This window comes from Poromitra crassiceps (genome assembly GCF_964638095.1).
Source record: "Poromitra crassiceps genome assembly, chromosome: 28".
Taxonomy (NCBI): Eukaryota; Metazoa; Chordata; class Actinopteri; order Beryciformes; family Melamphaidae; genus Poromitra; species Poromitra crassiceps.
Window position 1 is genome coordinate 13,182,284 of NC_139651.1, and position 26,148 is coordinate 13,208,431.

At 44.6% G+C, this 26,148-nt stretch overlaps 1 protein-coding gene across 1 annotated transcript in view; it reads left to right on the plus strand.

The window, feature by feature from the left end:
* znf536 (zinc finger protein 536) overlaps positions 1-16,774 on the plus strand; it is a gene marked incomplete at its 5' end in the record, with an annotated part of 110,110 nt that extends 93,336 nt beyond the window's left edge. Inside the window, one exon of the mRNA XM_083662412.1 lies at positions 15,095-16,774. Coding sequence (XP_083518538.1) covers positions 15,095-15,252 — 158 coding nt within the window. The 3' untranslated portion in view covers positions 15,253-16,774. The remainder of the gene's footprint in view (positions 1-15,094) is intronic.
* Between the last annotated feature and the right edge of the window lie 9,374 nt (positions 16,775-26,148).

Below are 26,148 nucleotides of genomic sequence, written 5' to 3' on the forward strand. Positions count from 1 at the left end.
TGATATTTGCGCATATCCAAAAACCTGTTGATCTCCAAATCTTTCATCACTGGTGGACCCGTGGGAGTTAGACCTCCCTCTGGGAGTTAGACCCCCTCTGGCCTTGAACACAGTGGTCTCCAAAGCCTCCGGGACACTCAAATTATATATATATATATTTTTTTTTCTACTAGCAATCTCACGAGCTTGATTCCTAGCCTCGCCCGCCCTGCAGCGGCCCCACTGCACGTCGCATACGTCGCATAAAAACTCCAACTGAGATGCATATTCTGAACATCCAGTCCAAAGAATGCTCCTAAAACCCAAATAATATTGGCATATCGCACGTCTTAATCGGAAAATGCTAAATTCTGAAAAAATCCAGATGAAATGTGCTGTTTACATGACCCATATTAAATTTGCAATAGTCATTTTCAGAATAATAGTGGAATATTAGTGTACATGTATGTACTCATTGTCTCATCATGGCTGGCAGTTGAAGTGAAGTAGAAATAGTGAACAAACATCAATAAAGATCAAAATATCTTCCACTGGCCGTGAATGTGGAAGCTCCATTCATGTGAGTGTAATATATATAATATGGCCTCCAAATAGATTGATTTGAAAGCCATTTAGTGCTTCACTGGGTGCTCTATTCAAATCAGGAGGAAGCAACTTTGCACGTTGGCGCCTCTAAATGGCAGCGGGAAGTAACTGCTTGAAAAATCGGACTTGACCCCTGAAATCCTGCAAGGCAGTGGTTCCCAAACGGTGGTGCGCGTACCCCTAGGGGTACGTGGAGCTGCTACACGGGGTACTGGAGAGAAAGGAGAAAATGGAAAAAAATTCAGAATAAATCATGAAAATGAATAAACGTTAAAATAAATCTGCTCAGGAGGCACTAATTGCAACTCTTTCAGTCCATTTCTTATTTTGTAATGTTATATTCTTCAAAAGGTGGGTTATCATTCATTGCATCATATGTTATTATAATAATAGTTTTCTCTTGCAGTTTTATGAGCAAAATGTTGTAGTCAAGTAAAGGGGGTACTTGGATTCAGAAATCAGGGAAAGGGGGTACAGAAGGCAAAACAAAGTTTAAGAAGCACTGCTGGAAGGTTCTGGAGTACAGAACCACTGCTGGAAGCTTCTGGAGTACAGAACCACTGCTGGAAGGTTCTGGAGTACAGAACCACTGCTGGAAGGTTCTGGAGTACAGCTCACTGTTGAGACTGGAAGGTTCTGGAGTACAGAACCACTGTTGGAAGGTTCTGGAGTACAGCTCAATGTTGTCTAAGAGACTTTTTTAATTTAAATTTGAAGCTTTGATTTGTTGCTGCCTCGTCGTGCAGTAATCACAGCAACACCTGGATTCCATTTGGGCAAATAGAGTGAATCTGCATCGTCTCATTGACTGTCAGGATCGCAGGTTCTTCTCTTCACTTTGTCATTTACACTGCTAACATCCATGTGTTTTCACATAGAAGCGGTTCCTCGTGCAGTTTGAAGGTGCATGATGCCATACTAAATCATTGTCCATACAGTTACAGTTGCTTTCAGAAGCCCAGGAGCTCTTCCTCCTCCTCGTCATCCTCCCTGCATGCCGACTCTAACCCCCCCCCGGCCCTCCGGAGCCCCCTTGCCTCCCCCCATCCTAACCTGCTGTCATTTATTTCTCTGTAGCATGTGGAAGCCCCCCCCCCCCCCCCCCGCCCCGGGAGCACTGGGAACCAGCGACAGGTTTTCTGTGATTATAAATGATAGCTGTGATAGCTGGGGCCCGGCTGGCTGCCATAACTCTCCTGTCTGTCTGTCTGTCTGTCTGTCTGCCTGTCTGCCTGTCTGTCTGTCTGTCTGTCTTGTCTGTCTCTCTGCGGAGACGCCGGGCTTGTCTTTCCGTCGCGGTATCGTCTCTCTGTGTCAATCCGTCCTTGTCTCTGTCTTTTTGGGTGTGTGTGACTGCCAGTCTGTCAGTCCTCTATACTCTTAGACTGATATGAGTATTTGAAGGGCGATACCGACACCTACAGTATATGTTTCTATTGAGATTTTATATTTAGCTGAGATATGGGATTTTGTCCCAGTATTTAAAAGCTTTAAAGAGTAACTCAACCCCAAACTGAAATCTGTGCTGAAATTGGCCATCTGTAATTGGCTGATCTTTGGTGCCAGGTGATGTCACCTTATATACAGGTGGTGACATCACCTGGCACCAAAGACCAGCCTATAGCAGATGGCCAGTTGAAGTTCACAACCCTACTTTTCACCATTAGATTGAAATCATTCAAACTTATTTTTTTCATGTTAATAAACTAGTTTTGGTAAGTCATGACACAATGATTTTTTCCAACAATTGTTTACAGACAAAGTCTTGATTTGTGGGGGCTTTCGGGTCTCATTGAAGAGGCGGATGGCAGTTGGGTAGAAGCTGTCCCTGTCTTTATGTGTCTTCATGAGTGGGGGTAACACACTGACAAGTCTCACCATTGCTCTGTATACATACTTCCTCGTCTCTCTCGCTCTCTCTCTCTCTCTCTCTCTCTCTCTCTCTCTCTCTCTCTCTCTCTCTCTCTCTCTCTCTGTCTGAGGTGGCAGGCAGTGTGGATGGGTTAGGGGACTCCTTTCCCCCGGGCGATCGACAGACAAGCGTTGCCTCCCTCTCTCTTCCTTCCCACCACGGCTTCGCTCCACACCGATTTAGTAACCAGACACGTCGTTGTCGTCGTCAGTGCCGCCGCGCTGGTGCCAATAACGCCGTGCACGGCTTATAGCTTAGCACCTACAACTCACAGGAGAGCCTGAGTGTATGTGTGTGTGTGTGTGTGTGTGTGTGTGTGTGTGTGTGTGTATGCGCGCGTGTGTTGGGTATCGTATTATAAGGACCTCATAATCCGGTGTGATTTCAATAGGGTCGCGATAGGCTACGATACAGATACACATCGATGCTACGGTGTAGCTGAAAACAATATAGTGTTTCATTTTGGTATTGTGATACATTATTGTGGCTGTCAGGTGAAAAGCGTGTAAAATGTCAAACGTTCAGGAGTAAAGAATAGCCGTTTATAGTTTTTAAGATACATTTTTAGATTTCCTACCAGGTTGTAGAATTGTCTCAACTCATAGAAGATCATAGAATCCTTCAAAACAGAAGGCTTTTCACATGTGATACAGTACACACATGCTTTTCTTGATATGGATTAGGGGACACATTGAGTGAAGAACAGATTGTAATATTTCTGTTCCTCTTCATAGGGCAAATTAATTGTAAAAAGTACATGGAAATAACTTGGAAAAACATGGAAATACACATACTGAAAATGCTATAGGTTTTGGGCTCTAGCCGTTTGAATTTAAGGTCAAATTAATTTATGAATTATTATTATTTATGAATTAAATGCCTTCACTGTGTGTGTGTGTGTGTGTGTGTGTGTGTGTGTGTGTGTGCAGCTTAGTAGTCGCAGTCTTTAGCCCCGCCCCCCATCTGTAGGAAGGAGGGAGGAATGTTAGTCCATGTATAGCACACTTTATACACTGTAATGTAAAGTGATTTACATAATAACATCAAAGAAAAAAGCAGAGAGAAAGAAACAGATGACAGAGTGACAAAGATACAATTCCTATAAAAGAACAAGCAAAAAATGCAAAAAAAGTAAAATAGAGATATACTGTATCTTTACCCCCCTAAAGGAAACATAGAATCAAGTGACGTTAGATTGTTTTGTGGTGGTCCGCACCGCGTAAGCAGTCCCCACAGCCCGTATAGGAGGTCCGCACCGCGTGGGCAGGCCCCACAGCCCGTATAGGAGGTCTGCACCGCGTAGGCAGGCCCCACAGCCTGTATAGGAGGTCTGCACCGCGTGGGCAGGCCCCACAGCCCGTATAGGAGGTCCGCACCGCGTGGGCAGGCCCCACAGCCCCTATAGGAGGTCTGCACCGCGTAGGCAGGCCCCACAGCCCGTATAGGAGGTCCGCACCGTGTAGGCACAGCCCGTATAGGACTTGTCAAATGTCCCCTCAGAACAATACACAGATCCCAGATCAGATGTAAGCAATTACAGCAGTTTGATATGTAAAAAACAGATGAGCTCACCTCTTCCTCTTCCCCAACAAAAGCTTCCTGTTCAGAAAGAGACGGACGCCACGGGCTGTTTAGGAAACTCCACAAGTCCAACTCTCCATTTCTGCAACACAATGCAGATACAGTACAGTCACACACTGACAGGATACGTGTGTAAACACACACACACACACACACAAATGCATGCACACATGTACACAGACATGCATGTGCGCGCGCATACACACACACACATGAATGCATGCACACATGTACACAAACATGCACGTGCGCGCGCATACACACACACACGAACGCATGCACACATGTACACAAACATGCACATGCGAGCGCACACACACACACACGAACGCATGCACACATGTACACAAACCTGCACGTGCGCGCACATACACACACACACACACACACACACACACAGAAGAGACAAAAAAATCAAAATAAAAGAGAACAACTCCTACAAAACAACAGCCTTCATTTGACCTTGTTAGCGCCGGGGCACATGGGTAATCTGGGAGCTTAATGATTTTCTTTTTCACTCCCTCCCTCTCTCTCTCTCTCTCTCCCTCCCTCCCTCCCTCCCTCTCTCTCTCTCTCTCTCTCTCTCTCTCTTACATTAGACTATACAGCCTTTTTTCAAAGCACAGTGTCACCAGCATTTAAGATGTGGCCCTCTCTCTCTCTCCCCCTCCCTCCCTCCCTCTCTCTCTCTCTCTCTCTCTCTCCCCCTCCCTCTCCCTCTCTCTCTCTCTCTCCTCCCTCCCTCTCCCTCTCTCTCTCCCTCTATCTCCCCCCCTGCACATTCCAACACCATTATGTTACATTGTTGCTGAATAAAAGGCTGTATTATGTTCCTCCTCCCCCCCTCCAGTAAAAAGGGCAGAAGTGGACCCAGTTTTTATCTGCTGAACGAATCAATCAGGATTATGTCAGCTGAAAAGAATCACAGACAGCCGTCGCCAGGCACTGTGTCTCTGTGTGTGCAAGTGTGTGTGTGTGTGTGCGCGAGTGTGTTTGTTTGTATGTGTGTGTGTGTGTGTGTGTGTGTGAGTGAGTGTGTGTTTGTATATGTGTGTGTGTGTGTGTGTGTGTGTGTGTGTGTGTGTGTGTGAGTGAGTGTGTGTTTGTTTGTATGCGAGTGTGTGTGTGTGTGCGAGAGCGAGTGTGCGTTAGTGTATACGTGCGTACACTTGTCTGTGTAAAAGGATGGGAAATGTGCGACGGGGGCGATCGAGGGGGGCACTTGTTGGTCATGATTATGGCCGCGTTGGTGACAGAGATGTCATTTGGGCGTCTAAAAAGCATTTATTTTTTTTCCGATTTGCGGATCCCCCCCCCCCATGTGACCCTCGCCTCTCCCGACCCCCCCCCCCCCCCCCCCTTTTCTCCTCCTCTGCGGGGGGATTGGAAGGGCGCTAATTATCATTTCAGCAGAAATGATTAGGAGATCAAACAGAGATCGAATGCCATTTCCTCCTATTAATGCGGGGGGGGGGGGGTTTAGAGTGGCTGTCATGGCGCTCAGCTTGTCCCGAGGCCTGTGGGAAAAAAGAACGACAGAGCGAAGAATGGAGGAGAGGAGAGAGGCTTAAGGGAAGGGGGGGGAGAGAGAGAGAGAGAGAGAGAGAGAGAGAGAGAGAGAGAGAGAGAGAGAGAGAGAGAGAGAGAGAGAGAGAGAGAGAGAGAGAGAGAGAGCAGTAGGAAGGCCAGTGGATTTTGTGGGTCATTTGAAAGGGATAACAAAGAAGGAGAACGATTTCCTCGTGTCATTTTGACAATCTGAACATGTTGGTGGAGAAGGAGAAGGAGAAGCCATTGAGGGGACATTTTTCAAGCCCCTCCCACACACACACACACACACACACACACACACACACACACACACACACACACACACACACACACACACACACACACACACACACACACACACACACACACATTTATACGATGCACACTTTGGAGGGTCACACGTGGCGGGGTGGAGGGTCTCGCCTCGTCCCACCACCGGGGGCCTCCCAGGCAACTGAGCCCTTGGCAGACACACAGACAGCAGCCCTCAAACGGCTCAGGGGACAAACAATACAATGATTAACATCATGTTTGTCCCTGCATTTTAATTTGGGATTGGGTTTTTGAAGGGGCTCTGGTGCACTTGGCCGTACTCACCGACTGTTACTTGTGCTTAAAACATCCACGTTGCATGTAGCCTATCTAAAAGTACTGAAATCCTTTATTTAAGGATGGTAAAAGTAGCAATATCATAATGTAAAAAAAATACTTTGTTAAAGTAAAAGTTCTGTGTTCAAACTTTGACTTAAGTCAAAGTATCAGCAGTAATATATATCGCATGACGCATTGGCGCATGTGTGGTTCTGATTTTCTGACTATAAAAGCTACACTACAGTATAAATAAGGTTGTACAGTGATTTCCCTGCTGTGTTTGGTCATTAAATAAATGGAGAGAGAGAGAGTCCTCCAACGTTATGTCGGTTCAGTCTTTGTTTTTGGATATGTGAATGTTCTTAATTAAGAGTGAGAGAGAATTGACTGAATTCTGTGCGACAATGTTTTCTTTTGATCATTGTAAAGCCACAGCATAGTAAAGAAAGCGGATATTAAAGTGCACCAGATTGGTTCATTTTACTTTAAAATGTACAAAATATCCTTCCCGGGGTGGCCCCCCGGACCCCCCTTTGTGGGTTATGCATTGCTGTCTCATCGTGTTGCAAAGCCTAGCATGGCCCATGGGGGTGGAGCCACACAGCACCTGGGCGCTGTCCGCAGTGCTGAACTGGACACTGGTCCCTGCAGCAGTGTGCTGCAGAGAAAGCCTTATTAGCAAGAGACACATCCTCTTTTATTATCGTCTTTCTTTGGCCCACCTGCTCATCTGTAGGCCCACCCACACTATGAATCCTGGAGCCGCTACTGGTCAGGGGACATTTCCCCAGAATGCTCCCCCTACTGGTCAGGGGACATTTCCCCAGAATACTCCCCCTACTGGTCAGGGGACATTTCCCCAGAATGCTCCCCCTACTGGTCAGGGGACATTTCCCCAGAATGCTCCCCCTACTGGTCAGGGGACATTTCCCCAGAATGCTCCCCCTACTGGTCAGGGGACATTTCCCCAGAATGCTCCCCCAGCTGAAAATGTGAAATGTGACTCACAGTTGAAATGTCTTTGTAAACCCTGGGGATCGAAACACGGCTCTCTGGTGTTTACGCCCTCCATCCAACTCGACCACATCACCCCTTACCGGCCACCGTGCTATTTCAATGGCAGACTCCATGACGTGGATAACGCTGATATAGCCTACTACACTAGGCTACACATATCTACACATGTGGAGTGCATTATGCAATCTATTTTTGCTTCAGAAACGTGCTACTCCATGCATTCCATTCTGTGCATTTGCGGAAACATACATTGCTGACATACTCTGTCAGCCATGCTGCCTCTCTCCCTATATGATTTAGAGAGATTCTATTCACCTTATGTTCAGACCTTACAGTGGACCAAATTCTTCCGGGTCCACCTAACACTTCCGGCGGTCACGGCGCAAAATAAAAGAGTTGTTTTTGGAGCGGACAGTGAAGGGGTAAAATAAATAACGTAGCCTACTACTTTGAGCCGGTACACAGCAAGCAAGCAAGTATCCACTGTTAGCCAGGTCAGATAACGTTATCGTCGACAATGACGAGCACTTTCTTGTAAAACATACCTGGACTCCAACAAAGAAAGCTTCAGATGGTTTTCTCTCCTCCCTCGAACCATTAACGTTAATAAGACCCGCAGACGTTAACGTAATTCCCTGGAATGCGAGAATTAACGAGCCAGTTACATGGCGTTGCATTCTTAGACATTGCCGTTTGCTTTTATTTGGTATGTTACATACAATTGGCTAAATTATTAGTTAATTCAGAGTTAGATGATATTGGAGCAGCGCAGCCATTTTTTTATTTTATTTTATTATTATTTTTAGCCGGAAGTCGTAGGACGGCCACAGAACCGGGTCAAATGGGCGTGGCTACATAAGGTGAATAGAACAATGCTGACATACTCTGTCAGCCATACTGGCTCTCCCTATATGATTTAGATAGATTCTATAGAACATTGCTGACATACTCTGTCAGCCATACTGGCTCTCCCTATATGATTTAGATAGATTCTATAGAACATTGCTGACATAATCTGTCAGCCATACTGGCTCTCCCTATATGATTGAGAGAGATTCTATAGAACATTGCTGACATAATCTGTCAGCCATACTGGCTCTCCCTATATGATTGAGAGAGATTCTATAGAACATTGCTGACATACTCTGTCAGCCATACTGGCTCTCCCTATATGATTGAGAGAGATTCTATAGAACATTGCTGACATACTCTGTCAGCCATACTGGCTCTCCCTATATGATTGAGAGAGATTCTATAGAACATTGCTGACATAATCTGTCAGCCATACTGGCTCTCCCTATATGATTGAGAGAGATTCTATAGAACATTGCTGACATACTCTGTCAGCCATACTGGCTCTCCCTATATGATTTAGAGAGATTCTATAGAACATTGCTGACATACTCTGTCAGCCATGCTGGCTCTCCCTATATGATTTAGATCGATTCTATAGAACAATGCTGACATACTCTGTCAGCCATGCTGGCTCTCCCTATATGATTTATATAGATTCTATAGAACAATGCTGACATACTCTGTCAGCCAGGCTGGCTCTGCCTATATAATTTATATAGATTATATACAGAACAATGCTGACATACTCTGTCAGCCAGGCTGGCTCTGCCTATATAATTTATATAGATTCTATAGAACAATGCTGACATACTCTGTCAGCCAGGCTGGCTCTGCCTATATAATTTCTATAGATTCTATAGAACAATGCTGACATACTCTGTCAGCCATGCTGGCTCTCCTCCCTATATGATTTAGAGAGATTCTATATAGAACAATGCTGACATACTCTGTCAGCCATGCTGGCTCTCCCTATATGATTTATATAGATTCTATAGAACAATGCTGACATACTCTGTCAGCCATGCTGGCTCTCCTCCCTATATGATTTAGAGAGATTCTATATAGAACAATGCTGACATACTCTGTCAGCCATGCTGGCTCTCCCTATATGATTTATATAGATTCTATAGAACAATGCTGACATACTCTGTCAGCCATGCTGGCTCTCCCTATATGATTTATATAGATTCTATAGAACAATGCTGACATACTCTGTCAGCCATGCTGGCTCTCCCTATATGATTTAGATAGATTATATATAGAACAATGCTGACATACTCTGTCAGCCATGCTGGCTCTCCCTATATGATTTATATAGATTCTATAGAACAATGCTGACATACTCTGTCAGCCATGCTGGCTCTCCCTATATGATTTAGATAGATTCTGTATAGAACAATGCTGACATACTCTGTCAGCCATGCTGGCTCTCCTCCCTATATGATTTAGATTGATTCTAAATAGATTGCTGGTGATTTGTGCTTGATCTCTGCTGTCCGTTCTATTGATATGAACGGCAAGATCACATTCAGATTCATTTAGGCGGAGGTATTACAAATGATAAGCCCCATTTGACGAAGCAGCCACTTTGTGGAAGTTTCTGTTTGAAAGTTCACAGTGTGTCAGATGAGCGAAGCGGGGGGCTGGGTGGGGGGGGGGGTGTAGATTGGATGGGGGGGCTGCGCTGTGATTGTTTCGTCAGATGAGAGAAAATGTCAAAGTGAGAATGTGAGAGATGACCTCTGTGTTCATCGCCCATTAATGACCCCGCGCCGCTCCCAGCGTCATTTTCCCCTCTCTCTCTCGTGGAAAACATTACCACCAAAAAAGACGCAGAAGAAGAAATCTCCTGTCTCCAATAGTCATTTCCCCCGCATTGTATTTATGTGTTGGAAGAGGGGGGGGAGGAAAAAAAAGGTAATAGATCAAGCACATTCCATTATTCTCTTATAAGATCATTAGCAAATATAATTAGATATGAAAGAAAGTAATTTGGAGAGGAGAGGGGAGAAAAGCGCTATCAGGCAGGGAAGACAGATTGTAGCATCAGAGTGTTTGGGCTTAAATTGCTCAGCGGAGGTGTTATCAAGCAGGCAATCTTTTAGCCCCAGAAAGAGTTTGGAGAGAGATCGAGAGAGAGAGAGAATGAGAGAGAGAGATAGAGAATGAGAGAGAGAGAGATAGAGAATGAGAGAGAGAGAGAATGAGAGAGAGAGAGATAGAGAAGGAGAGAGAGAGAGAATGAGAGAGAGAGAGAGAGAGATAGAGAATGAGAGAGAGAGAGAATGAGAGAGAGAGAGATAGAGAAGGAGAGAGAGAGAGAATGAGAGAGAGAGAGAGAGAGATAGAGAAGGAGAGAGAGAGAGAATGAGAGAGAGAGAGAGAGAGATAGAGAATGAGAGAGAGAGAGATAGAGAATGAGAGAGAGAGAGATCGAGAGAGAGAGAGAGAGAGGAGAGAGAGAGGAGAGAGAGAGAGGCCACTGACATCCACTCCAGCTTTCTGTTTCTCCCAACTTCAATCATTCTATTTGTAGTTTTTTTTAACTCGCATTCAGTTTTTCTCTCTTGTGTGTTGAGACATCACAGTACGTTTATGACTGAGAGCAGCTCATTCCTTCCTAACTGACGTTATCACCAGCTTTTAATAGTTGTAATACTAGAGAGATTGATACTGTCCGTCCGGTCAGAACTATTGGTACCCCTGGCAAATTTTGCTGATCAGTCACTGTTTTCATCATAAATTAACCAAGACCTCGATACTCTGATTTGAAACATTACAGAGTTGAAAATATACCATTGCAAAGTTGACAAATGAACAATATCAAATTTAAACAGAGAAAACATCCCGACAAATTGTGAATAATCAAGTTGTGGGGAGGTGATTTGTTTCAAAATTGTCTACGTTTTTTTATAATATAGAGACATATCAACAAACTGTCAGTTTAATCACACGAGAGCGGAGAGTTAGCAGGAAAACAAAACTGAGTTTATAAAAGGAAAACAGGTTGACATGGAGTCATTTTTACACACGCACACACACACACACACACACTCAACCACATTATCACAGACAATAGAAAACAGGCGACCTTTTTTACCTCGCGTATATTGATTCAGCGTTTGTGTTATTTTGGCAACGTTAAAAACAGAAATAACAGACAAATTGCACGCTGCCTTGATGTCACGTCGCGAGGAAACCTTTCCCGCATCTCCTCTCTCTCTCTCTCTCTCTCTCTGTGTGTCTCTGTCTCTCTCTCTCGCTCTCCACCTGAAACACAAAACGAGTTTAGTGCGACTGTTTTGTCGCACCTTAACACCACCCTCTATTTGTCTAATAGGGATCTGAGACTGAGAGCACAACAACCCCGCTGCGTTTCGCCACAAATTTGCTTTTTCTTCTTCTTTAGTGTTTGGGAGGGCGGGAAGTGTGCAGAGAAAGGGAGGGGGGTGGATGTGGATTTTTGCGAGTCTTTTGTGCGAATCACAGGGAATGGTAACTATAAACATCCTGTATTCATTAAAAACGTCTAAAATAAGATTTTTGGGGTGAGACTCACTTCCTCGCCCCGCTCCTCCTCGGTGTATACAAGAGCCGCCGCTCGTATTTACATATTTATAAATACTGGGGTGTACAATGAGCCGGGCTGTGCCAAGAACAACACTTTCTGCTAAGGGCAGGGGGGGGGAGGGAACGAAGGAGGCACAGCCACGTTCAGTGGCCCAGAGAGGTTACACTCGGCTCTGCACGGGCCGCACCGCTACCACGCCACGGCATTAGCCGTTAGCCCAACCAAGTGCTACGATACCACGCCACACTGTTAGCCCAACCACATGCTACGATACCACGCCACACTGTTAGCCCAACCACGTGCTACGATACCACGCCACACTGTTAGCCCAACCACGTGCTACGATACCACGCCACACTGTTAGCCCAACCACGTGCTACGATACCACACCACACTGTTAGCCCAACCACGTGCTACGATACCACGCCACACTGTTAGCCCAACCACGTGCTACGATACCACGCCACACTGTTAGCCCAACCACGTGCTACGATACCACGCCACACCGTTAGCATGTGAAATGTGCCACAACCACGATTAGAAGCGTGTTGCACTGCAAAATGGCAGCTTGGCAAGTGCCTATTGTTTGATGCTTTCACAGACTGCTATTAATGTCAGCTGAGGCCTCAGAGACTACACAAACACATGCTCGCACACACATACACACACATGTACACACATACACACACACACACGTCCACCATATATCCCAAGGCAGTCTCCGACACATGCTCAGAGTGCGGCGGTAGGCCATTGTTCCAGACTCCTTCCCATTTATCCATTCTGTTAAGCATGACACATGTATTAACAGCGGATGGATCCTGGAGCTATGTGTCCTCACACCATATGTTTCCCTTCCCTATAACCACCCGTTTCCACCTGCCACCTCCCAACACGCCAGAAGAGGGGGCTCTTACTCTTCAGTCAGTTACAGTACAGGCCGTCTAACAGCTTTGTGCTTTGTGTGAGATCATACCTGCCCTATAGATCATATATCCGCGACGTACCGAGATAGATCCCGATCAACAGCGTCGGGTCACGATGCTGCGTCCTCTCTCCAGCCAAACCCAAACAGAAGATCAACAGATCTGTGTCACATTCGAGCGGGCAAACGGATGCCAAACCCGGTTTTTCTCTGTGTCTGCTAGGTGCATCTGCCGCCCTGCCCGGATGGGAAATTAAAAAATGCGAAGGGGGAAGTTATGCTAAATCTATAAAGTTGGCGGGGAAATCTCTCCCCCTTCGCAGCGGCAGTTGTTTGGGGAGAAGGAGCGGCGCGCTTAAATAATAACATTCCAGGTGGCTTAGTTAATGAACAGTGAAAATCAAATATGGGGCTGAATCTGGAGCTCGTTATGGGGAAGTTTCTTTACTGGGAAGTCAAAGGCAGGAAGCGCCCTGGGGGAGAGACGAGGCCATCTTTAACGCTGCCGACGAGCAAACTTTATTTTCCTGTGTTTACGTTAAGGTGGCTTATGGGCATAAAATAGTCATAATGATGGTGAACGGCAGGGAGTTCTCCTCATGTGGCTTACTGATGGCTTCGAGTTAGTTTCTCACTAAGTGTGTACAGGTACATTAACGCTTGATTTAGACTGTGAAGAGAGAAAGAGTGAGACTGAATCTCCTTTCATTTAGGAAATGACTGAGATGAATGCAAACACATTGCCTGATTTAAATACTGTTCATTGACCGGGTTGGTTTTATTTACTGGCTTAGCTTGCCATCTTGTGGCGAAAGCTGGTTATGAAAATCATCTCCTCCTCCCATCATGTGAGTGAGCTGTATTGTTTAGTGTGATGTGAAAAGTCCACCACTACACTCTCACAACCAGTCATGTTAATGATGGTTTTTTTATGATGCCAGGATATCAATACGTGCGTTCACAATCAGATTTGATTTTGTTTGTTAGACATCCACTTCTTATAGCATTGCTATTAGAATAAAGAAACTTGATTATAAGCATCACTGGCACGCAGGATTAAAAGCAGGAGTCTCGTAAACATAAAGTAGATGCCGGTTGCAGGAGTGATGTTGGAATTGTTTCACTGCACACAGAGAGAGAGAGAAGCAGATACCGGAGTCGTTACTCGACGGCGAATCGACGAGATGTTTTATCACGTTATTAGCTCTTTATTTTCCCTGTGTTACCGCAACACTTGCTTTCATTTTGATATCCCGCTTCCGTCTTTTGCGCGAGCGCGGCTCAAATAAAGCCCGGCGTGTTTTAATTTGGTTTTGTCAGATTCATAACGCCACTTTAAAAAGAACATGACATGCAAATGTGTTTCGCCGGCGTTTTATTGCAAAATAATTTTCTCCGAAGTTGCTGAGGGAATGAAAGTGTATGAGGGAGGAGGGGGTACAAGTTGTATTATTTAGAGGCCGCTGCTCTGGGACCTAATTACAGATAAGACATTTCTTACTGTCTCACCGAGTCTTTTTTTTTCAAACGAGAATTACTCACTCCGCTTGCGCTATCACACTTATCCAGCCAACCAACTTGCTTGGAATAAGTATGAAACTACTCCTGTTGTCATCTCCATAATGCGTTAGTGTCTGGTATCATTTTAGAAACACTTATTGCACTGAACACCCCCCCCATCACAGACTCACAATGTAATGTCAGCTTCTGGTGTGCAGGCAGGCAGGCAGGTTATGAAGGAATACACTGTAGATGTTTACAGTAGATACAACACACTCTAATCTCAATCTCATCTAAAGCAGCTTCTTAAAGTGCTACTAACCACATATCATGGATACTGATATCAGTAGAATTATAATGTAGCAAGTAATGAGCGTTTTCTATATAGGCAATAGTATATCATTATTATTATTTATTGTTATTATGTAATATACAAATTATATGTATGTAATATGTATGTATGTATATATATATATATATATACATACACTACATACATATAATTTGTATATTATATAATAATAATAAATAATAATATTATATATATATATATATATATATATATATATATATATATATATATATATGTAATTTTCTATATAGGCAATAATAGTGTACGTATTGGGACTGTGATCTAAAAGGGCTTTTTGTGCTTCTGTCTGTTTCTGTACATGATTTAACAGTATGATTTTGGGGGACAAAGAGAGGCCAAACAATCTGTCAATTGAAAAGGGGAAAATAATGATAAATACTGTTTATTTGCATGATTTTGAATACCTTACAATGCTGGTTTGTCTAGAAATTGGGTGTAGGAAAAGTCTGCCAAATCTGACATTCGCCACAATTGACCACAGCTTTCTAGTATTTCTAGTATTACTGTAATACAAAGGCCGACTCTCAATAGCCCAACTGTCCGTGTGATGCTTTGCTGAGGCGGGAGGGGGGGGGTGTCAGTGTGTGGGGGTCCGTGGTGCTAACCTGCCTCTTCTTCTCTTATTGGCCATAGTGCACCTGTGGGTAGGAGAGGAGGACCAGCCCATGACCCGTGACCCCGCGCTGACCCACGACCCCAACCACCCTAACAGCGACCTTAACCACCCTAACAACCATAACCTAGGGGGTGACCCCGAGGGGCTGGACGCCCGCGCTCTAAACAGAGACTAACGCCCCCCCCTCCCGCCCGCCCGCCCGCACCCAGGAGCAAGGCAGCATGATGAGGGAGGTGAGGAGGAGGAGGAGGGGGAGAATGGAGGATAAACGATGAAGGAATACACTATAACAAAGACTTTATTTAACATGGAGGAAAAAAAAAGAAGCAAAACATAACTACCGTCAGATTCACCAGGAGTTGTGAACTATATGAAGGAACGTTTTGGGGACGGATTTGCGAGACGGACCTAATGACTTTTGGCAAGGGTCCTTGGACACTAAAAGTGACGTCAATTTTCCTGTTTTGTCTCCTGTGGTCTGAATGCCCCCCCCCCCCGTTTTTGTTTGTTGCCCTTTCTCTGATCCGATGTTTGTTGGTTTTGTTCTGGATGAAACTACCTGTCTGATAGCACTTCCCCCAAACCGACCCCCACAATCTCTGATACATTCCTCGACCTAGAACCTTTTTTTCTAAACCTCGGACTGAACTGTAGCGCTTAATCACATGCTTACCTATCGAGGACTCTTCCCTCCTGTTGGACGAAGTCGGAAAAGGAGACACACACACGCCTCGCGACTCCACGGACCACCGCCCGTTATCGTCCCTGGAATGTATTCGACTGTAGAATAAAGAACTGGAGCGGACTGTTGACAGAGACCAAGCACACTTTCCTGTCACCTCTGGCTCTAACCTATCAACTGTCAAAGAGTCACCGTCATGTCACGCGGCCATGCATCACATTCAGTACAGATGATGGAAGAACATGTATGGCAACATTTGACAATCTCTAAGGACGTTTTTTTCCCAGAATGAAAGCATGGCGTTATTGTGTGGGGAGGTTCAATTTGACTTACGATGATGATGGCGGTGCTGCTGCTGTCGGTGATTCTGGAGAAGACCATCTTCAAACTGCCCTACATGCTATCGACCACATGACCCCCCCCCCTCCGTAAAGACCTACGGCTGAAGTAGAGGCCCCCCCCTCACCCCCCCTATGCTATGGACACTTTTTTCTTTTCTTCTTCTATATCATTGAACACGGCGCCCAGTAGACGCTTAATGTACATAGAGAGATATACAGTAGTTAAAAACAAAAACAAAAACGAAAACATGCAAAGTTTTAAAAATGTTCGTGAAGAAGACAAAAAGCAAAAAGAAAGTGACGGTAGTTTACACGGCCCGCGGTCCGGATAGGTAGGCATTCTTCTAGAGTTTGACAGAGGAGAAAAAACGCAGAAAAAAGATATCAGAAATAGAAAAAAAAATGGGGTACAGTTTAACTTCCCCACCCCCCCGACAACCCCCCCTACTGCCCCTTTTCTCTCCATCTGTCATGTCAACCTCAAGGACTATTGTGTCGCAGACGTTTGTAAAATACTGCCACCGATCATATTGTTGCACAGTGTTACTGACTACTGAAAAATGCTTTGATGTATTTACTTTATGATGACGGAGAAAAAAAGAGAACAGAAAACTGGAAAAAAAATACATATTGTGTATAGCCTTAGATACAAGTCATCTGTTATTGCTTCTACAAAAAGCTATGTAGCTGTGCTAGACCTAGGAACGTAGGGTTGATTTTATTTTATTTTCTTTCTTTTTCTTCTTGTTTTTTTTTTTTACATACATGTACTGTACATTATTGCCTTCTCCATTTAATGATCAAAAAAGAGGAAAAAAGATTGACAATCGTCTCCTGTGCTGCAAACCTATTTGCCCCCATATATACAGAGTCCATTACGCATAGAGGGACTTTATCTTTTTTTTGTTCTCAGAAGTATTTTGCACTGTGATAGTATTATAAATCCAACCTATACAGTACAAAACTAGCTAACTAACTAAACTGAAGGTGTGTGTTTGTGTGTCCCTTGGCATTGTGAAATGTTACTGTCATTTTTTGTGAAACCCAGAGAAAAATTCTAATGCGGTATGTACAGTCCAAATATAATACATTTTCTTTATTTGGTTTGAACAACCTCTATACTGTATGTGGCTTTGACAAATTGTTAACCAGATTTGTTTTTGTATGCACATATTTTTATTTTCTTTTTTTTTTGGACCTGCAGTCTATATAGGCCCCCTACTGGTGATTCCCAGCACTCACATTCCACCTTGAGGAGATTTTTGCTGCAGACACACATTGACAGTACAGCCTCTGATTATTTCTTTTCTCATTTGCTTTCTGTCTAGATTACACTTAATCATTCTTCCGACTCCAAAATGACAGGAAGAGAGGGGATTTAAAAAAAAAAAATGAAATAAACAGAGTGTGAAATGTAAAAAGTGAGAAGTATAGGGAAATATAACAGGGTGTTTGAAGGGAGGAATCCTGGGAATGGGGTCTGAGTGAACCAATCAGAAGTGTCCCGCTGGAGGTGTGTTGACCAATCAGACGACCGCGCCTCTGTTTCTATAGGCTCTGGACTCTGACCCCTATCTCCCTGTTTTCCGCGGGTGCAAAGATGGGAGCTTAGCGGAGAGAGTCTCTGAACCAGCTATAATGAGCATTCCACTCCACATATTATGTACAAAACCTGTCTTGTGAGCTGAACACTCTTTTCGTTTCTCGCTGTATCCTCATGGCAGATGCTTCGTTTTGTAACTACTGAACTGTACTTATAATAAAAATAAAATGTATTCAAACTAAAAAATGGATTGTCACAGAGTGACGGCCCTGTTTCATTTTAATTTCTTTATTTCTGAGTGAGCAAAGAGTGTCAGCGTGTGATCAGAGGTGGGTAAACTGTTTAGAGCGTAGCCCATCACTTCCAGCACAAGTCATTATCTCCCAGTCAATTTGATGCCAGCGCTTCACTGGACTGTGATGATGTGTGGAATGCGCACACAGCTAAATGACTTAGCTGCACCACGTTGTCTCGTCGAGGTGCGGGTAGAGTAGCTGCAGTGAAACAAGAAGGGAATAGTGTTTGATAGGTGCAGTGAAACAGGAAACAGGAAGGGAATAGTGTTTGATAGGTGCAGTGAAACAGGAAACAGGAAGGGAATAATGTTTGATAGGTGCAGTGAAACAGGAAACAGGAAGGGAATAGTGTTTGATAGGTGCAGTGAAACAGGAAACAGGAAGGGAATAGTGTTTGATAGGTGCAGTGAAACAGGAAACAGGAAGGGAATAGTGTTTGATAGGTGCAGTGAAACAGGAAACAGGAAGGGAAGAGTGTTTGATAGGTGCAGTGAAACAGGAAACAGGAAGGGAAGAGTGTTTGATAGGTGCAGTGAAACAGGAAACAGGAAGGGAAGAGTGTTTGATAGGTGCAGTGAAACAGGAAACAGGAAGGGAAGAGTGTTTGATAGGTGCAGTGAAACAGGAAACAGGAAGGGAATAGTGTTTGATAGGTGCAGTGAAACAGGAAACAGGAAGGGAATAGTGTTTGATAGGTGCAGTGAAACAGGAAGGGAATAGTGTTTGATAGGTGCAGTGAAACAGGAAGGGAATAGTGTTTGATAGGTGCAGTGAAACAGGAAGGGAATAGTGTTTGATAGGTAACACCTGGGCGACTCCAAACACTGCTGGGCAGCAATCAAACTCTCTGGGCCACTGGTCACACTTTTTCAGAGCTTTTCAGTCTTTCATCTGGCTGTCAAAGTTTAAAACTTGACAGGCTCGAACCAACCACCTCAAAACTGACGTTTAAACGTTTCGACGTGAGCAGCGTCTTCTTCAGGGTAAAAATCCTAACCAAGATGTTTTACTTGCATAAACACAACCAAGTTTAGTGGGAAAGGGTGCCAGTGGTCGGGGTGGATGGAGGGTCCAAATACCTGCCTTTCACACCTGAGAGCCCGGTTCAAGTCCCGGTCACGATCGTTTCACCAGCAGGAAGTAGGTCACGATCGTTTCACCAGCAGGAAGTAGGTCACGATCATTTCACCAGCAGGAAGTAGGTCACAATCGTTTCACCAGCAGGAAGTAGGTCACGATCATTTCACCAGCAGGAAGTAGGTCATGATCGTTTCACCAGCAGGAAGTAGGTCATGATCATTTCACCAGCAGGAAGTAGGTCACGATCATTTCACCAGCAGGAAGTAGGTCACGATCGTTTCACCAGCAGGAAGTAGGTCATGATCATTTCACCAGCAGGAAGTAGGTCATGATCATTTCACCAGCAGGAAGTAGGTCATGATCGTTTCACCAGCAGGAAGTAGGTCATGATCATTTCACCAGCAGGAAGTAGGTCATGATCATTTCACCAGCAGGAAGTAGGTCACGATCGTTTCACCAGCAGGAAGTAGGTCATGATCGTTTCACCAGCAGGAAGTAGGTCATGATCGTTTCACCAGCAGGAAGTAGGTCACGATCGTTTCACCAGCAGGAAGTAGGTCATGATCGTTTCACCAGCAGGAAGTAGGTCATGATCGTTTCACCAGCAGGAAGTAGGTCACGATGGTTTCACCAGCAGGAAGTAGGTCACGATCGTTTCACCAGCAGGAAGTAGGTCATGATCGTTTCACCAGCAGGAAGTAGGTCATGATCGTTTCACCAGCAGGAAGTAGGTCATGATCGTTTCACCAGCAGGAAGTAGGTCACGATCGTTTCAAAGTAGGCAGTCACCTTGCCTGAGACGACCCCTAAAACAGGAATGGTTTTACAGCTGATTTGTCACTAGTTTTGCATTTGGCTATAGGGTCAGTGTCACTACTGGTAGCATGGTGCGCTACCTGGACCCTACAGAGGTCAGTGTCACTACTGGTAGCATGGTGCGCTACCTGGACCTACAGAGGTCAGTGTCACTACTGGTAGCATGGTGCGCTACCTGGACCTACAGAGGTCAGTGTCACTACTGGTAGCATGGTGCGCTACCTGGACCTACAGAGGTCAGTGTCACTACTGGTAGCATGGTGCGCTACCTGGACCTACAGAGGTCAGTGTCACTACTGGTAGCATGGTGCGCTACCTGGACCTACAGAGGTCAGTGTCACTACTGGTAGCATGGTGCGCTACCTGGACCTACAGAGGTCAGTGTCACTACTGGTAGCATGGTGCGCTACCTGGACCCTACAGAGGTTGCACAAGTAGTCCCAACTCCGATGGCACAATATGTGCCATTGCCAGAAGGTTTGCTGTGCCCACCACAGTCTCAAGAGCATAGAGGAGATTCCAGGAGACAGGCAGTCACTCTATAGGAGAGCTGGAACCCACTCACACAGCCAATCAGGAGGGAAAATCAACCAGCTGGTGAAATTAACAAATGGAAATAAACACTAAATAAACACTTAACACTGTATCTGGTTGTTGTGCATACATGTCAGTTACATCTCCAATGCTCTGTGATGTCCATATGAAATAAACTTAACTCCATCACATACACCATGCTCAATTTCACCACCACAGACTGTATGGGTTGTGGCAGCTGATGCGGTAGAGGGCCAATCACACGCCGCATTAAAACGCTTGCTGTGATTGGCTCTGAGCAAAACCATCCAAATAAGATTTTTTTTCTAGATCCGTTTACAAAAAAATGATGGAATGCAGGTATCATAAAAAGGAAAGGGCACTTAACACATTGAGTGCCAAGGACGTCTGTGGACGTCCTAAAAAAAAGTAACGAGGAGTGCCAAGGACGTCTGTGGACGTCCTAAAATCATAATTCATATTATTCCATAATTCTGCTGTTTAAGGTCGTACCTAGCCAGTGAGCATGAATCCCTTCAAGGGATCACACGGCGCCACCTTAAACATCGTCACAGGAGCTGCTCCACCCACCTCAGATCCTTTACTTTGTACAGGAGACAGCGGAGAAAGCCGTGATCAAAGTGGAAACCGATGCATGCTTTCTGCCAGAGCCGTATATATTGCTCTGTCTACAGCGGAGAGTGGGCTCGGCTGCATCCGCGCTCACAACTGAGCTCTTATGCTTCTATCTATCTCCACACGATTTCCTAGAAAGCCAGCATCCGAAGCCGAACGGCCAAGCCTTTTCGTTCAGTCGCGTTTGCCAGCGCGCATCATTTCCTTGATGGGCGCTGGGATCTGTCCGGGGCAAAAACGGAGTCGAGAAAACAAACTCTGTGCGTGTGGGAGGAGCCCGCAGCTCAGAGGTGGAGAGGGGGGGGGGGGGGGGGGAGAGGGGTGTGTGGCACACAGGCTGCACAGAAACCACACTACACCACCACATCAGAAAACACCAGCCAGAGTCAGTGAATGTGCTCGAAATTAGAGTGCAAAAGGTATTCATAAAAGGGACTATATCTTGGAAAGTTAAAAAAAACGACAGAAAACCCTTGAAAGTGCACTTTTTTGAGAGGCTGTCATTTCATAATGGAACTGTCTAGAAACAAAATTTCTTCTTTGGAAGAAGCAGGAGTGTTCAATGTTTCATTAAAGTCCAGCCCCGTTAATATAGCCATAATAGAAAAAATTCTATAGCTGTTTTCAACTGAATGGAAGTGAATCTGGCACAGGCTCCAGACAATTTTACTGAAGCGCTGTGGCACTCAATGTGTTAAGGTGCAGCGGTCGGGATGGATGGAGGGCCTAAGCAACTGCCTTCCACGCAGGAGAGCCCGGTTCAAGTCCCGGTCACCTTCAACCTAACCAAGATGTTTTACTCTCATAAACACGACCAAGGGTAGTAGTCTTAAAGCGGAATGACCGTCGGGGATGGCTGGAGGGACAAACCAACTGCCTTCCACACAGGAGAGCGGGGTTCGACACCCGGTCATGATTGCTGTACTTTCATAAAGACGACCATGGGTAGTAATCTTAAAGCAGAACGACCGCCAAGGGTGTAGTGGTCCTGGATGGCTGGAGGGACTAACCAACTGCCTTCCACGCAGGAGAGCGGGGTTCGACACCCGGTCATGATTGTTTTACTTTCATAAAGACGACCATGGAGGAAAGGGCGCTAACTTGGCAAAATCAGATAATGCATATGGCTGTCAGAGGCCCCCCCTCATCACAGAGGCCCCCCCTCATCACAGCCTTAGAAAAGAGATCTGTGATGCTTCTCAAAGTGCATACTTTTTATGATCATATTCAGCCAGACAGTGACATGGAGATTTAGAATGCTGAGCATTTATTTATATTTTTTACTGGGGGGGCCTGACCCCCCCGGGCCCTCCCACTAAATCCACCCCTGGCTGGCTTTCCTGTGGGTGAGAGAGATAGACAGATCTTCTCTCTCACCCAAAGGAAAGCCTGGCATGGGTGGATCTAGCGGGGGGGCTGGTGGGGCCAGGCCACTATAATAATAATAAAACAAACACTAAAAAACTAATAATAATTACAATAATTACTCTTATTAATAATACTAATAATAATAAAACAATAACAATACTGATTTCATTATGATTATTACCATCATCATTATTAGTAGTAGTAGTAGTAGTAGTAGTAGTAACCTAGTAAGTAGTATTGTAAAGGAGAGCTCTGGCTCCAAGTTTCAATTTGACTTGTCACCATGGGCATCGGTCAGCATGCAGAAACTAATGAATGTTCATAAACGGCTTTTGTCCGGAGGAAAGTATTTATTGTTCCAGCACACTATTTGGGCAATGAGGAAAAACACAGGAGCTGCCCTTTAATGCTGGAAGACACAAAACAAACATAGGATTAGGAAAGAGAACAAATTAAAGTTAGCCCATGTAAACTTAAGGTTTTAAAGTCATCTAAAATATACAAATAAAGAAATAAGGATATAGGATAAGAAAGAATAAGGATGTAAAACTAATAGAGTAAAACATACGTTTATCTTACCAGTGCTGTCTGTGAATCATGATGCCCCATGCATTGGTGTGGAAGGAATGGAGGAAAGTGAGGAGTGCAGACTTAAATAAGGAGGGAGGGAACTCAGGTGAACTGAATGGGGACAATCAGTGAGGGAACCAACAGGTGAACAAAATAACTCGTTAGTGAGGAGTAAAGCTAGGGGAAGAAGTGAGGTAAAGGAAGTGAACTGAGTGAGGAGAGGAAGTGGACAAACTAAAGGGAATCTTTAGAACAAGTATTATTGGTATTATTATTATTCACTAAAAAGTTACATCCAGCTGTAAATCAACCTTAATCTGGTGTGTTATCAACCTTAATCTGGTGTGTGTGTGTGTGGGGGGGGTAGTCAAAAAGTCTCCACCTTAATCTGGTGTGTGTGTGTGTGTGGGGGGGTAGTCAAAAAGACTCCACCTTAATCTGGTGTGTGTGTGTGTGTGGGGGGGTAGTCAAAAAGACTCCACCTTAATCTGGTGTGTGTGTGTGTGTGGGGGGGGGGGGGGGTAGTAAAAAAGTCTCAACCTTAATCTGGTGTGTGTGTGTGTGTGGGGGGGGGGGGTAGTCAAAAAGTCTCAACCTTAATCTGGTGTGTGTGTGTGTGTGTGGGGGGGGTGTAGTCAAAAAGTCTCAACCTTAATCTGGTGTGTGTGTGGGGCGGGGGGGTGTAGTCAAAAAGTCTCCACCTTAATCTGGTGTGTGTGTGTGGGGGGGGGGGGGGGTAGTCAAAAAGTCTCTGAAAACATTGAATGGTTAAGAGCCTGAAAATCTTCAGGAAAGTATCATGCAGTTTCTGTGTATCTGCCGGTAGGAGGCGCTACGCTGCTCTGTCAGCTGGTGATGTTAAAGACAGGGCAGTGCTGCTCTGTCAGCCGGTGATGTTAAAGACAGGGCAGTGCCATAATATGTCTCCTCCATTGGGAATCTGTCTGCCTGTCAGGTGGAGACAGTGGCAGATGGGGTAGAGACATGGGTAGATTTCGAATTTTTGGTCATCAACCCCCTCCCCCCTTTTTTTGGTGGTTTGAAGCCAGATTTAGAGTAATTATTATTGCCCAATAATTACAACAATTATTCTCTGAATAATAAACTAATAATAATAATAGGCTGCTGCTGCTACAGAAGAGGCATCCTGGTAGCTCACTGGGTTGAGTGTGTGTAAGCTCAGTACTTCACAGTGACCCGGGTTCAAATCTGCACTGTGGTCATTTGTTGCATGTTCTCTCTCTCCCACACCTCTGTGTCTTTCTCTACCTCAATAAAGCATTACAATCACTTACATCTGCGTGTTAAAAAAAAACAATTAAACATTTTCTTTAAAGTCGAGCTGAACCCAAAAATGACTTTTCTTTTCTTTTAGTTCAAATACCTGCATATGCAGTGCACATAATTTAATAATGTATGGGAAAAAAAATCACAAAAATCAAATTTCTTTAGTTTTTCACACTTTTTCACATCAAAAGTTCAATTTTCAAGATTTCATTGATAACAGTAATCTACAGTTTGCTGACGTCACCTACTACTAGGGGTGTCACGATACACTCAGTTCACGATACGATACGTATCACGATACTGGGTTCACGATAACGATACGATACGATACGATTTTAACAATATTTTTTTAAACTTGAATAATGACAATATATGACTGGAAAAGTAGTATTTTATTTGAAATGCACAAATACAAAACATGCTGTTGTGGGAAATTGTTATTACAATAACAACTAGAAAAAACATGAGATTGGAGATAAGGCTTATCTTGAGTTACACCGTCACTTAGATTTACTTTGAACTAAAAGGTTTCTCAGCAGTATAAATTCTCATTATGCATCTTCAGTTTTTCTTCAAACTCAAACAACAAGACTTTTCTTAATCTATTTTTTATGCATCTTCAGTTTTTCCTGTCAAGTAAACAGTTTTGCCAGAAACTCAATTGAATGGTTTCTCTCCTGTATAACTTCTCATGTGTCTCTTCAGAGACTTGTTCAACTGAACTACTTTCCACACATTGAACTTCAACAAACAAAGACGTTCCTTAGTCTATTTTTTGGAGAGAAAAAAAAAAAAAAAAAAAAAAAAAATATTTTTGGCGATATGAGATTTCATCTCAACGATACATATCGTGACGTTTTACTATCGTGAAATTTCGTGGGACGATATATTGTGACACCCCTACCTACTACTATCAAATTTCTACCCCATTTCAACCAATCATATGTCATTTGTCAAATCAAATCATCGACACCCGGCATTGTGCGGCTTGTGGTCCGCCTCTCAACACTGTCATCTCAGACAAGATTTGTTTGAGTCTCAGACGCTCCCGCATTTGCATTCGCCTCCGGTTCACTTCGACTTTAGGTCCAGTAAAGAACTTCCTAATTGTGAAGCGCAACCTTCTTTTTTAAATCATACGCTCATATTCCTCTCTTATTTCCTTCATGGCAGACCTACTGCAACAGCCACAGATCAAGGTCTAAAGCTACAATATGAAAACAGTACAAGAGAAAGTGGGCTTAATAGCTGACTCACAGAAACATGTTGGTGTTGTGCGATGTGCAAAGGTTGTAGGTTCAATCCCGGCCTCAGACAATGGCTGAAGAAGCCTTCACGTGTTCAGCTGTTAGAGTGCGCGGGCGTACGTTCTACAAAGGAATACACTTAGCAAAACAGTGAAAAAGACAACAAGCCTCCCCCGACGTCAAACGCCGCCGGCCAGGGTTCCCCGCCCGGCCACCGCTGCTTAGGCTGACTCCACTTTTCAAAGGAAGACATATTTTACGGTACACCCCCCCCCCCCCACACACCCCCCTGTGGTCCGAAACCCGATCCGTGCCGCGTTGATGGAATCCGTATTTGTGTTAACCTAACGTCAGGACCCCAAAGGCTGCCGAGCCGCTGGGAGGCTGCCCAGGTCAATGCCTGACTAATTTTTAAACGGATCAGCTGCACCGCTCCAGATGTGGTGTGGGCGCCCTCCTGTTATGAATCTCTCAAGTCTGTTCCCAATAAAACTCACATCCGGGGGAAAGTAACCGTTTGACTGGTTTATTTCCACACACACACGCAGGCACACACACACACACACGCACAAAGACGCATGCAGGCAGACAGACACACACACACACACACACACACACACACACACACACACACACTGCGGTCTGTGTTGGTGACGAGCATCATTGTGTAA